This window comes from Anabrus simplex, chromosome 14, assembly GCF_040414725.1.
Source record: "Anabrus simplex isolate iqAnaSimp1 chromosome 14, ASM4041472v1, whole genome shotgun sequence".
Taxonomy (NCBI): domain Eukaryota; kingdom Metazoa; phylum Arthropoda; class Insecta; order Orthoptera; family Tettigoniidae; genus Anabrus; species Anabrus simplex.
The window spans coordinates 101,364,647-101,376,696 of record NC_090278.1 but is presented as its reverse complement, the minus strand read 5'-3'; the positions used below and the strand labels follow the sequence as shown (position 1 = coordinate 101,376,696).

At 41.1% G+C, this 12,050-nt stretch overlaps 1 protein-coding gene across 1 annotated transcript; it reads left to right on the top strand.

Moving 5' to 3' along the window:
* The first annotated feature begins 462 nt into the window (after positions 1–462).
* On the top strand, positions 463–10,935 carry rho-7 (rhomboid family intramembrane serine protease rho-7). Its single transcript, XM_067157725.2, has 9 exons — positions 463–1,027; positions 1,117–1,342; positions 5,372–5,497; positions 5,986–6,148; positions 6,231–6,326; positions 7,633–7,757; positions 9,908–10,009; positions 10,088–10,185; positions 10,802–10,935. Exons 1-9 carry the CDS (start codon positions 978–980, stop codon positions 10,887–10,889), a joined length of 1,074 nt encoding a protein of 357 aa, XP_067013826.1. The 5' UTR covers positions 463–977; the 3' UTR covers positions 10,890–10,935.
* The last annotated feature ends 1,115 nt before the right edge of the window (positions 10,936–12,050 follow it).

The window sequence follows — 12,050 nt, the reverse complement described above, 5'->3', positions numbered from 1 at the left end:
CCCCTCGTCAATTGCATGTCTCGTCTACAAGCCCTCTCCCACAATCATACGTATCTTAAATCAGTTCTTAGATCACTCTAATTTACAACTCTAACCCCACTTTCCCACAATACATTGACACTACTTACATATTTCATCATATTCTCATTTGCCTCCCGCCCTCCCTAACGCTTCCTCTTCCAACAAGACACATAGGTACCGTTTATTCTCATCTCCCCCTCCACCGATCGCGTGTACATTTTCATATCAACACACTGTCGCCCCTCTTCATCTTTTGTTTACGATTTCACTGACACTTTGCCCCCTCTACATCCCCCCATATACGTTGCTCAGATATTTCTTTCCATCTGTCCAAAGTCCTACACTCTCACATATATCCACCCCTCCGTCGTTCCCCTGCCCTCTCCTGCTTGTCCCTTATATGTTGGCCCGGTGTGTATGTTTTGTAGAAGTCGCTGAGACGGCCACTCTAGCGTGAAGATTAGTATACCTTGTGTCCCTGTGCTTTTCCTATATCTCCTAGTCTTGTATACGTATTTCCTCACTCTCAATTGTCTAGGTGATACGTCTTTTCCTGAACTACTTTGAAGTGCTTTGAACCCATATTGTGAGTCTGCTGCATGGTCTACTTCCCTCAATCTTCAAGTACTTCGTACTCAGAAAACATTGTCAACTGCATTGGTGTACTACTTTATTGAAATTGTGTGCGTGTGTAGAACTAGTACAAATATAATACAGTATTGTGTCTGGGTGAAATAACGAGCCCAAATCAACTTCACGAACAGAACAAATTCTGAACGTGGCTCAATCAGCTGTTTTAGCCTAACTGACAAGTAAATAACGTCGTACGTAACCTTATTTCATTGAATTGCATACACAGAAAAATGATAGTTCTAGATAACAATAAATTTCCTTATAAGCTCTGTTGTGTTTTGTATTAATCGTGTGAAAGTTTGTTTCCTCTAATTATCATCAGAATGAATGCAGTTCATGCCATAAAATATTTGGGAGAACTGCAAAATATTTGGTAGGTATGCAGTACTGAGGTACAATATGTAATTGCCTTTATTTCACTACTACTTCGAATTTTTATGGTTTGAATGTTTCCATTTTCAGCGGACAGAGAACGTTTGGAAGTAGTAGTTTAATACTTTGCACCAGTTCCGTGTCGAAATGTAATATTAGGACTATACGCACAGCTCCAAAGAAGTTTCAGTGGTCCTCTGGTCCAAAATCTAAACCTCGCATAGAAACAGTACCCAGCCCATTTGAAGGAATCAATGTCGAAAGTGGTGGAGTTAAATTGTCAAGACTTTGGAAGCCACTTGGCTTTACTGTTGCTGTAAGTATATAATGCAGAAAAGTGAACTCTACTGTTAAAGCTGTCATGGAAAACTTCACTGAACTAGCAAGCAAATATAGGTTCACGGTCTTCATTTACCATATTTGTTGCAGTCAATTAGATGTTTAACAGGAGATATTTTGTAAGTGCAGGTGATGTTAGGGAACATTGATGACAACTTGTTGGTTCATAAAAAAAAAAAAATTAAAAAAAGAGTCTCCGATTGATTTTTCTCTGCGGTTTGGGGGACATAGCTGTTAGCTTGGACCCCACAGCCATGAAGATGATTTTCCATGTGTTCCCATTTGGACACCAGTGATATGTACCTGAATTAAGGCAACGGCCACTACCTTTTCAGTTCCACTCCCACAAGATCCGTATGTGTCAGTGCGACGTGAAACAAATAGAAAAAGAAAGTGGGGTGGAAGTTAGTACTGCGGTTAACATTGTAAGAAGAAATTGTCCTCATTCCACATGCCTCCCATTATCAGAAAAATGCACGGTTAGGGTGTAGCCCACAAAACAATTACAACTAAAATTAAATTAAATTTTGGCTCCAGAAATTACCGATTCTTTTTTACACATTAATCTTACATTGTTTTCTCATTAGACTGCCACTTAATGAAATGAAATGTCGTATGGCTTTTAGTGCCGGTATATCCCAGGAAGGGTTCGGCTCGCCAGGTGCAGGTCTTTCCATTTGACTCCCGTAGGCGACCTGCGCGGCCACCTAATGAAATTCTAGGTGTGTTCCATCACATCTGCTCACAAGAGGACACCAATCATAAGAACCGAGCTGTTCTTATCTGAATTTTGTGATAAAGTGTTGATGCTCTTCTGGCCTACTTCCTTTTGTATTAGACTGTGACTACTCCTTTCTTTCTTACCAGGTGATGCTCAGTGGCACATCATCGGCTGTCCTAAATTCTCATGTTAGGTCCGTATTGAAACGTACGTAAATACAAAGTATGTTACAAGTGTTATATTTTTAATATCCACCTATTCAATACAAAGAGATCTTTTTTAAGAATTAAATATTATTATAAAATGTTAAGGGACACCTACATTGATATCCTCTTTTTACGACTTGTAAGAACAATCAGGATCCTGACTTTTCACCATGCAGGTTTGAGTTTGAGGATGATGATGCCCTTAATATGGGCGAAACATGCCCCTTAACATTTTATAATAATATTTAATTCTTTAAAAAAATCTTGTTGTATTGAATAGGTGGATATTAAAAAAAACCACTTGTTACATACTTTGTATTTGTCCTATGTACTCCTTACAAAACATCTGGCATAGAGGATCTTAATTACTCAGCTGAGTTCTGTCATTTTGTCTACCTTGTTGCTGGTGGAATAAGTCACAGGTTTTTTTGATTTTTTGTTTCTGCAGTTAGGGCTTCACATTCTCACAAAACTGTCAATTCATCTGTGATCAGGGAAGATTTTATGTGGTCAGATCTTTCGCCACCAGCCATTGCACTATGCAGTTGTTGAAGGGTTGAAGTTCTAGGTGATCCTCTGAATATTGTCTGTCAGTTAAGATTGATGTTAGTTGCACCTCTAAAATTTGTCTCATTAGAACAGTAAATTGTTAATGGTATTCCTCTACATGAAACAAACAAACCTTGAAGAAAAAAAGTCTGCAGGCAATGACGTGATCAGTTTCAGGCGTATTGCTCTATACTGTATGCAGCACATCTGAATAACCAGAACCATACTTCCTGATCACCTCTTACAAACAATGGGCCATTTCTTACCCATTTAGAAGGCAGCGGTGTTGTAATCTCTCTCTGGTATCATCCACAAACTACCCATTTTCGTACAGTGGATCTCACAATCCTCCTTTCATTTACAATACAATATCTCTGCCCTAGAATACCTAACAGTGTCTGCAGCACTACTGGAGGGTGTTATAAAACAGGAGGAGGGTCAGCTCGCCAATGGTCCTCTAGTAGTCACTTGGAGAAGGCCATGTTCATTTTGAAAGGGTACTATCGATCCTCAAGCCTAAGAAAGCTTTAATTTTGTACGAAGAACAGGAACACATAATAAGTCAAGTCAGGGAGCAACAAGGACAATATCCATATCTTCCAGCCCTCTCCTGATCAATCTCTCTTCTTCTCCATTCATCTCTTCTCAGCCCCCCACAGACACTCTTTTTTGTTTTCCAGATTCAACACTCATTGACCAGGTCTTCATTCTTGATGTGGGATACGAAGAAAATACAGGAAGAGGGAAGAAACATAAAATAAATACAGGACAACACTTACTTTTTCCTTCCCAGTACTAATTCTGTATCAGTTTGGTGTGATCACTGCTTCTTTCTGGGAATAAGTCAGTTGCCAATTTCATCTACTTTTGGAGAGACAATACATAACAAATCTTCTGATCCATCTGATGATTCTTACTATTTTCTCAAACTGAGAGAAGTACTAAATAGTACCGAAGCCTCCGTGGCTCAGGCGGCACCACGCCAGCCTCTCAAATCGCGGTCACTCCATGTAAGATTTGTGTTGGACAAAGTGGAGGCGAGACAGGTTTTTCTCTGAGTACTCCAGTTTTTCCTGTCATCTTTTATTCCAGCAACACTCTTCAGTATTATTTCATTTCATCTGTCAGTCATTAATCATTGCCCGAGAGGAGTGCAACAGGCTTCAGCACCTGGCACAATTGCTATACTTGCTGCTAGATGGAGGTTTCGTTTATTTCATTCCTGACCAGGTCAAACAGGCTGTGTATTTTCATTTTCACTAAGTAGTACCAATCTGAAATTGATGGATCTTCTGATACCAGCAGCAGAGCATGATAACTTCTTTTCCATAGGCCATCCATCACCGGCACAATACAGCCACGAGCCACTCCCTGAATTTCTAAGCAAGAAGTATGTCCTCGAGTAGCCAAGTCAGTAGGATTGAGCACTCCCAAATTCCTTTCTAGTCAGCTACAAACACCGTTGTTGAATCAGTCCACATATAAACATCTTTAACCTCAAAATCTTTCCTTATGGAAGACAATCAACCATGCACTAAGTAGTTCAAGTTGAGAAATAGTCAGTCGCGTCACTTTGCTGACCACTGCTGCATCTGAATCAGAAATAATATTGTATGCGTGCTGCTATTGACAAACACTGAGCTTGCCTAGTTCTTCCAGTTCTCTGAGCCACCTTATCATTTCTAGTACACCCCACGATTCCTCGTTTTTATCCTGAAGCGCCAACTTGACACAAGCTGAAAATTGCATGAAATTTGCCTGAATCAGCGGTGATCAATTATATTGTATAAATATTTTGAGAGAAGTCCAACTTTTTCAGTATTAAAAACAATGTATTCACTTATTAAAATGCAATTATGTCAATTAGGAAATGTTTCATCCATTCTTCTGGAACATGTTCAGCTACTTAGTAAAAACAACTCCAAAAAAACCTAGAAAATATATATATTAAATAAAATTATATGACACACTGTCTGTTCTCTTAAATACATTGCAGCAATGTAGACTATTTCACATGAAACAAGTCTTTGAAACCTAGGTAGAGCAAATATGATGTTAATATAATTACCCTGAAAGCTTAATTAATTCCTGAAGAATCTAACTTGTAAAAGGAACGCCAAATGTACTAGAAAAAAAGTGTAAGTAGAATGTTTTATTGCATGAAGGGAGAGGAGTTTCCTCTCCTGTTGTTAAGCTGGAGCTGGATCAGAGTTGTGATTAAGAGCTATCCAAGCAGCCCCCATCTTGAAAGTCACCAGGGCTGTAATGCTGTAATGGCAGTGCACAAGCTCTGACAGTAGTGCTCAAGTTGGCAGGTTGAATCACAGCTCTGTCCGGTGCTCAAACATGTTTGCATGACCAAACTCCAGTTCCTCAACGTGAGATGATGTCCTAGTAACTACTTATGTACTTTTTGAACGCATTGAAGGACTGGAGTTTTGTTATGAATGTCCTAACAAATATTACTAGACTGAGCAAACTTGCTGCTTATTGTTGTCAACTTAAATGTATTGTCTGCGCTGCTGTTCAGTTCAGCACAGCGAGTTTTGCAGGTGCTGCCATCTGGCAGTATGAGAACAAACGAGCCCGCATGCAGGCGATGATGAAGTCTCCTGGTGCTTGGATCCACGAGAGGTTCTCGCACGTCCAGAAACAGGTGAGAGCCACTACAACTTTACATGGGTCTAGTAGTCGTTCACCTTTGATGCTGCCTAACGTATGTAGAAATCAGCATCACAACTAGTTGTTGCATTCGCCTTTTGAAGTGCTCAACAAGGAGGTACTCCACTGTGATGGGAATTCAAGTGAGGTCTTAAAAAACAGGAAAGCCTGATCGTAGAAGGCAAAAGTGGATGTGCTTGTTTCATACTGCTCAGTGATAATGGAGATTGCTACAGCACCATAGATAGCAATCTTGGGATACTCAAAAGTGTGAGTACAAAAACACTTTAACAAATGTAAATAACTTTAATTCCTTTTACTTTTTCAAGTAACTTGAATGGCTGCTTAGTTTCAGTGTTTCATTACGTGCAATCAGCTCCCTTCTGGACTGCTGTTAGCATGGAGCCTGGAAGGCATCAAATTTAAATGCTACTGTGAGAGGTTCACTGTTGCATCAACTCCTCAGATTGCTTGTTCGTGCAGGGTAAGTGGAGACAGCAGCTGAACACGTGGTGGAACGGTCTGACAGAGGGACAACGCCTCTTCTTTCCCATCTGCTTCGCCAACTGCATGGTGTTCTTGGCGTGGAGAGTTCCGCACCTACAAAGCACCATGGTGCGTTATTTCTGCTCCAACCCGGCTTCCAGTGAGTGTTTCCCAGTTGATGTTGAATCTCTGATTGTGGTGAATCAGCCAATTGAAGGTAAAATGTTTTTGTGATGTTGTAGAAATCCTGTGCTGGCCAATGGTGCTCTCCACGTTCAGCCACTACTCCGCCTTCCACTTGTTCGCCAACATGTACGTCCTGCACAGCTTCTCCTCAGGTGAGTGTACACAATCTGCTTATCCACACTGTTTATGAACAGGTACCATACCGCTAAAGCTTTGTGATATATATTTATTTATTTGACTTATGCTGGGGCGAACTCTCTTACACTGCAGCACATCAGTGGACTGACAGAAGAGCGTTCTGCATTTCCTTCTGCCACTCTAACAGAATAGAGCTCAATGTTAACAGGAAAGGAAGAAACAAACAAATCTGATTGATCATCAACTATCCCATAAGTGTAGCTCAGAGGTTGTTAGCCGAGTTGCGCACGGTATAACATGTTAAAATTAAAAATGTGTTCAGTTCAGGAAACGCCATCAGCAGCTTGTCTTCAAGAGGTGATTCTGAACTTGTCCTGATGCAGTCCACTTCTTTGAAGTATCAGATGGATGTTCCCAGTGCATAGAGGCAAGATCTAACATCCACAGGAGTATATTTTTCTGTTGAGTGCTTTTCTTTCCTTGCTGATTTTGATCCTCTTGCCTTTATTGTGCTGTATTTCCTTAACAAACACCAAAAGTCTTTCATCATGTACCTCAGTTTGTTCCTAATTATTTGCAGATGTCATTTTCTAATTATCCCATAGTCTTCTTTCACTAACTCTGGAGGAACAGTAGCCAAACTCTTCAGCACACTCCTGAGAGATGAATTTGGCCCTCTGCAGATCCACTTTTTATTTAAACAGAGTTTACCTCATTAGGCTTTTAGGAAGTTTCACGACACGTTGCTTCTGTGTATTGTATAATTGTTTTAGGTATGAGTCAGAAGTTCATTTGCTTTCATCGACAAATTCTTTTGCCAAGAATGGTGATTGGAAGTTTTTCAGGATAAGGCTGCTATAAAAACTTTAAAAAAAAAAGTGGCCTGCTTCCATCGTAAGGATAAGCAATTTCCATTGCACATTTCGCTGAGCATTTGTCAGTTAAATTCTAATGATCTGAAATGCTATTTGTTCAATTTATGATACTGCTATGGTGGTCAGTTGTGCCCCACTTAACTGTTGTGACACTTCTATTTCAGCTTCTCTAGCATTAATCCTATTTCATACTGAAGATGGTGTTTCACCATTTGTATACTCGTTCTGAACCCACAATTAGATTTGAGCATCTGAAAGCTATCGCTAAGGAAAGAAATACAAGCTCATATCCATCTCAGTAATAGGCTTGAAGTTAGGTGCCGGAGGAACCGTACTGAAGATTTTTATCAACTTTTGCAATACCTGTGGCTTGAGCACATTGCCATAAGTACCTCATCTGCTGTCTGGAGCAAGCTACTAGTAAACAACACTGACTCGTCCACAGGTGCGGTGATGATGTTGGGCAAAGAGCAGTTTCTCGGACTGTACCTGAGCGCGGGAGTGATCTCGTCCATGACCAGCTATGTCTACAAGGTTATCACACATCAGGCTGGACTTTCCCTGGGAGCTGTAAGTTATCTCATCAAACTTCTTTCTTTTATTTTTTTTTTTAATTTTTTTTATTGAATGATATTTTTCCTGCCTCATACATTGTGGATGTTGAGAGAATTGGGTGTACATGTAGCTATCAACTTTTCGAACCCATTCTCAAAAATCATTTTCTCAGCTGGCTGTACCTGCTGTATGTACTATAGTCATCATCATTCTCCAACTCCAGTTTTCCAGGTGTGGAATAAAAGGCTCACCACTTTCAGATTATAGTCCTTGAAGTGGGAAGCAATTTCCAAATAGACCATTGAGTTTGTTCGTATTCTGTTGATATTCATTTCTTTGCTTGCTTTCTACATTATCACTTGGACCCATTATTTCCAAAAGGAATCTTTAAGTTTTGTTTGTTTTTTGCTCTTAATAGCCTGTTTAATAAATGATGATCCCAAGGGAACTAGGAAGATGGCTGCCTTTAATGGTTGTGTACCTCCTCCAGACATTACAAGATGTTCAGAAGCTCAGGTTTAATAATAATAATAATGTTATTTGCTTTTACGCCCCACTAACTACTTTTTGCGGTTTTCGGAGATGCCGAAATTTAGTCCCGCAGGAGTTCTTGTACGTGCCAGTAAATCTACCGACACGAGGCTGTCGTATTTGAACCAGGATCGAACCTGCCAAGTTGGGGTCAGAAGGCCGTCTGAGCCACAGCCCAGGTTTGATTAATTCCTCTACCTCATATACTACCAGGTGAGGGTTTAATCATTTGTTCGTCGGGGGGGGGAATATGCTGTCCATAGCTTGACATACTGATGGGCAGTGCTCTTGCCACAGTAACTACAAGCGTGTCATCAGCAGAAATAATGTTCTCATATAGGAATTACTGCAGCTTTGAGTGCCACCCGACAGTTGTTCTCTGTGATGATTTACTTTCAGTGTTTTTAAGTACCAGAGCTATTTCAGCTGACATATAAACAACACAGCGGACTGTGCTATGTGCCATCTCTTCAAAATCCCAAGTCCACGACTTACGGACATCGTCTGAAAGTTATTGCATAGAATTAGATACAATTACACGTAGCACAATCATATAGTAGGTAAACGTAAGCACTGGTCAAGTAGCCGTCAGTTTCTATACTGAGCCTACTCGTTCATGTATTTACCGCTGCATAGAATTCTGGAACACGTATACTGCATCATTTATAGACCCTGGGGCATAGTCACTTGTTGACACATATTTACGCAATGGAGAATGCACCAGTTGGCTATTCGCATGCGCGCTAGAAACAACATCCAGCTCTGCCTACCTGCGGGGACATTGTTGTCCCATCATTAGTTTGACATGTTGTCCTGATGTCTGCAGTAGAGGAGACTCCAGTCGCACAAAGTGGGGTGGATAAGTCACAGTACGAGGGACAATTTGGCTGTTATGTGATACGGGATCAGTGTTATGTCAGACAACTTCTCCAATATGTCTGGTCATGGAATATTGGAGAGTTATTTAGTTGGGGATACCAAACAGAGAACTCCTCATTACTCCATTAGTTGTTTGTCGTTACCTCTCCAATAATAAGATGCAAGATGATGGAGCTACAGTCTCTTATTATCCTCCTGCAATGACACTCCCGGTTCCTATGTTGAAGGAATCAGTCTCCAAGACAGAATGACCCACTACAGATATTCCCAAATGATGCAAGAAGATTCTTGCATCCTTACAGCACACCTGGTGGCCATCAAAGTTATGGCGTTGAAGTCTATACAGTCGGACGTGCTTAGCCGGTTCGAATACCATTGATCGAAAAAAATTTCATCATCAGAATGTTGGCTGGCAGGGTAGGGGAGATGGTGGTGTACAATTTTTAATCACTAGATTGCATGTCAAAAGCCTGGATTAAATTCCAAACCTCTCCGCAGTGCTCATATGACGCTGCTGATGGTGATTCGTCCATCGAATGGGGATGTTAAGCCTTAAATGGACCCCTCGGTGCTATTCGACAGGAACGTGCCGGCACCGGGTTTCATCCTACTATCGAATGTCACGTGTCATTCATTTCATCTCATTAACTCCGCTGATGAGGGAAGGGCATCAGGTCATGTCACTCAAACTTGAGCGGGACAAACAAACAACCTATGTTCTTCATAAATGTTATAAACAATGTATTTGTTTGCAGTCTGGAGCGATCATGGCAGTGCTTGGCTACGTGTGCACGCAGTGGCCGGACAGTCGACTGAACATCATCTTTCTGCCGCACATCTCGTTCACTGCCGGATCCGTGAGTATCTCCTCATCTAAGCCAGTACGGTACGTGCTAGCAACGGGTGGAATGAAACATTAGACCATTTTGTTGCAGGCTATCAAGGCGATCATGGCTCTGGACACCATGGGCATGCTGCTTCGCTGGAAGCTTTTCGACCACGCTGCTCACCTCGGAGGAGCCCTCTGTGGGATGTAAGTATCTTCACGATGTTCCCCGTATGACACTCAACAAGTTAAAACATGTTTATTACATTCAACAGACTTAAAAACGTATCAATAGTGGGACATATCGCATAGTGGATGCAGCATAACTTTCTTCGATATTTAAATGATCCATAACTGAAGATGGTCCATTTGACCAAAACATGTCCTACAAGAACAATTTTTAGAGTATTTCAATTCTGCAGTATAGGGGTAGCGTACCTGCCTCCTATCATGAAGACCTGGGTTAGATCCCCGGGCAGGTTAGGGATTTTTATCTCTGAGGGCTGGTCCGAGGTTCACTCAGCCTGCGTGATTACAATTATGGAGCAAACTGACGGTGAGATTGCGGCCCCGGTCTAGGAAGCCAAGAACAATGGCCGAGGGATTTGTCATGCTCACCACGTGACACCTCATAATCTGCAGGCCTTCAGGCTGAGCAGCGGTCACTTGGTACGGGATGACCGTTCGGGGCTGTTGCAACATGGGGTTTGGTTTGGTTTCAGTTCAATTCTTAACCGCAACATGGAACCGCAATGATAACTTGATACAGATTTTTAAGGCCTGATTTCCCTGCTACTACTATGAGATGTTTGTCCTCTTCCAGAGCCTGGTGTTACTGGGGGAACTCCTACATCTGGCAGAAGAAGGAACCTTTCGTCGCATGGTGGCACGACATACGAGGGTCGCCATGAAGTAGCCCTGTCCATTGTTTATTGTGATCAATAAAATTTATTTATAGATCATTTGTTGTTTATGAAATTCCCCTGACAAGTACATCCTAGAGTCTCCTTCATTCTAAAATGTGTGTCAGTTTCGGTTTCAAAATCCACTGGAGTTGAATCATGCCTGAGAAATATTCTCACGGAACTAGAGTGTGTATCGTAGAGATAGGATACGAACGGTATGAGGGGAGTATTCATTCTGGTGAAAGAAGAATTTGTAAGCTACGAAAAAGTTAAAGATGAGACACATGAAATTCTAAGTGTAATGCTCATCTCTAAAGATCATAGGCAACTTGACATCTTTGGAGTGTACAGACCGGGTAAGGGTAGCGCTGACGCTGATTCAGAATTATTTGGGAAACTATGTGGAAAGGAAGGTGATATCTCAATTTACCAAATGTCAATTGGGAAGGTAATGCAAACGACAGGAAGCATGACCAACAAATGACAAATAAGTTAATATGGGAAGGACAGCTGATTCAGAAAGTGATGGAACCAACTAGAAGGAAGAATATTCTGGATGTGGTGCTGGTAAAACCAGATGAGCTCTATAGAGAAACAGAAGTAATAGATGGCATTAGTGATCACGAAGCTGTTTGTCATAGTTAAAAAATAAATGTGATAGAAAGGAATGTCTTAAAAGTAGGACTATTAGGCAGTACCATATGGCTGATAAAACAGGCATGAAGGAGTTTTTAAAAAGTTACTATGATCGCTGGAAAATGGTAACTAAAAATGTAAACAGACTCTGGGATGGGTTTAAAGCAATTCATTTTATGTTATTTGCTTTATGCCCCACTACTTTTATGGTTTTCATACATGCCGAGATGCCGGAATATAGTCCCGCAGGGGTTCTTTTACGCGTCTATAAATCTACCAACACGAGTATGACATATTTCAGCACCTTCGAATACCACTGGACTGAGCCAGGATCAAGCCTGCCAAGTTGGGATCAGAAGGCCAGCGCCTTAACTGTCTGAGCCACTCAGCCCGGTGGTTTAAAGCAATTGTTGAGGATCATGAAAACAGGTTTGTATCTTTAAAGGTGGTGACGAATGCTAAAGACCCACTATATTATAACAGAGAAGTAAAAAGACTATGAAGGAGGTGCAGGTTAGAAAGAAATAGTTA

Excerpts from the sequence above, each read along its gene's own strand:
- rho-7 (XM_067157725.2), top strand. The coding sequence starts at position 978 with ATGAATGCAGTTCATGCCATAAAATATTTGGGAGAACTGCAAAATATT. Across the intron at positions 1,343-5,371 it reads CACTTGGCTTTACTGTTGCT|TTCAGCACAGCGAGTTTTGC; the intron begins GTAAGTATATAA and ends GCTGCTGTTCAG. Across the intron at positions 6,327-7,632 it reads CCTGCACAGCTTCTCCTCAG|GTGCGGTGATGATGTTGGGC; the intron begins GTGAGTGTACAC and ends ACTCGTCCACAG.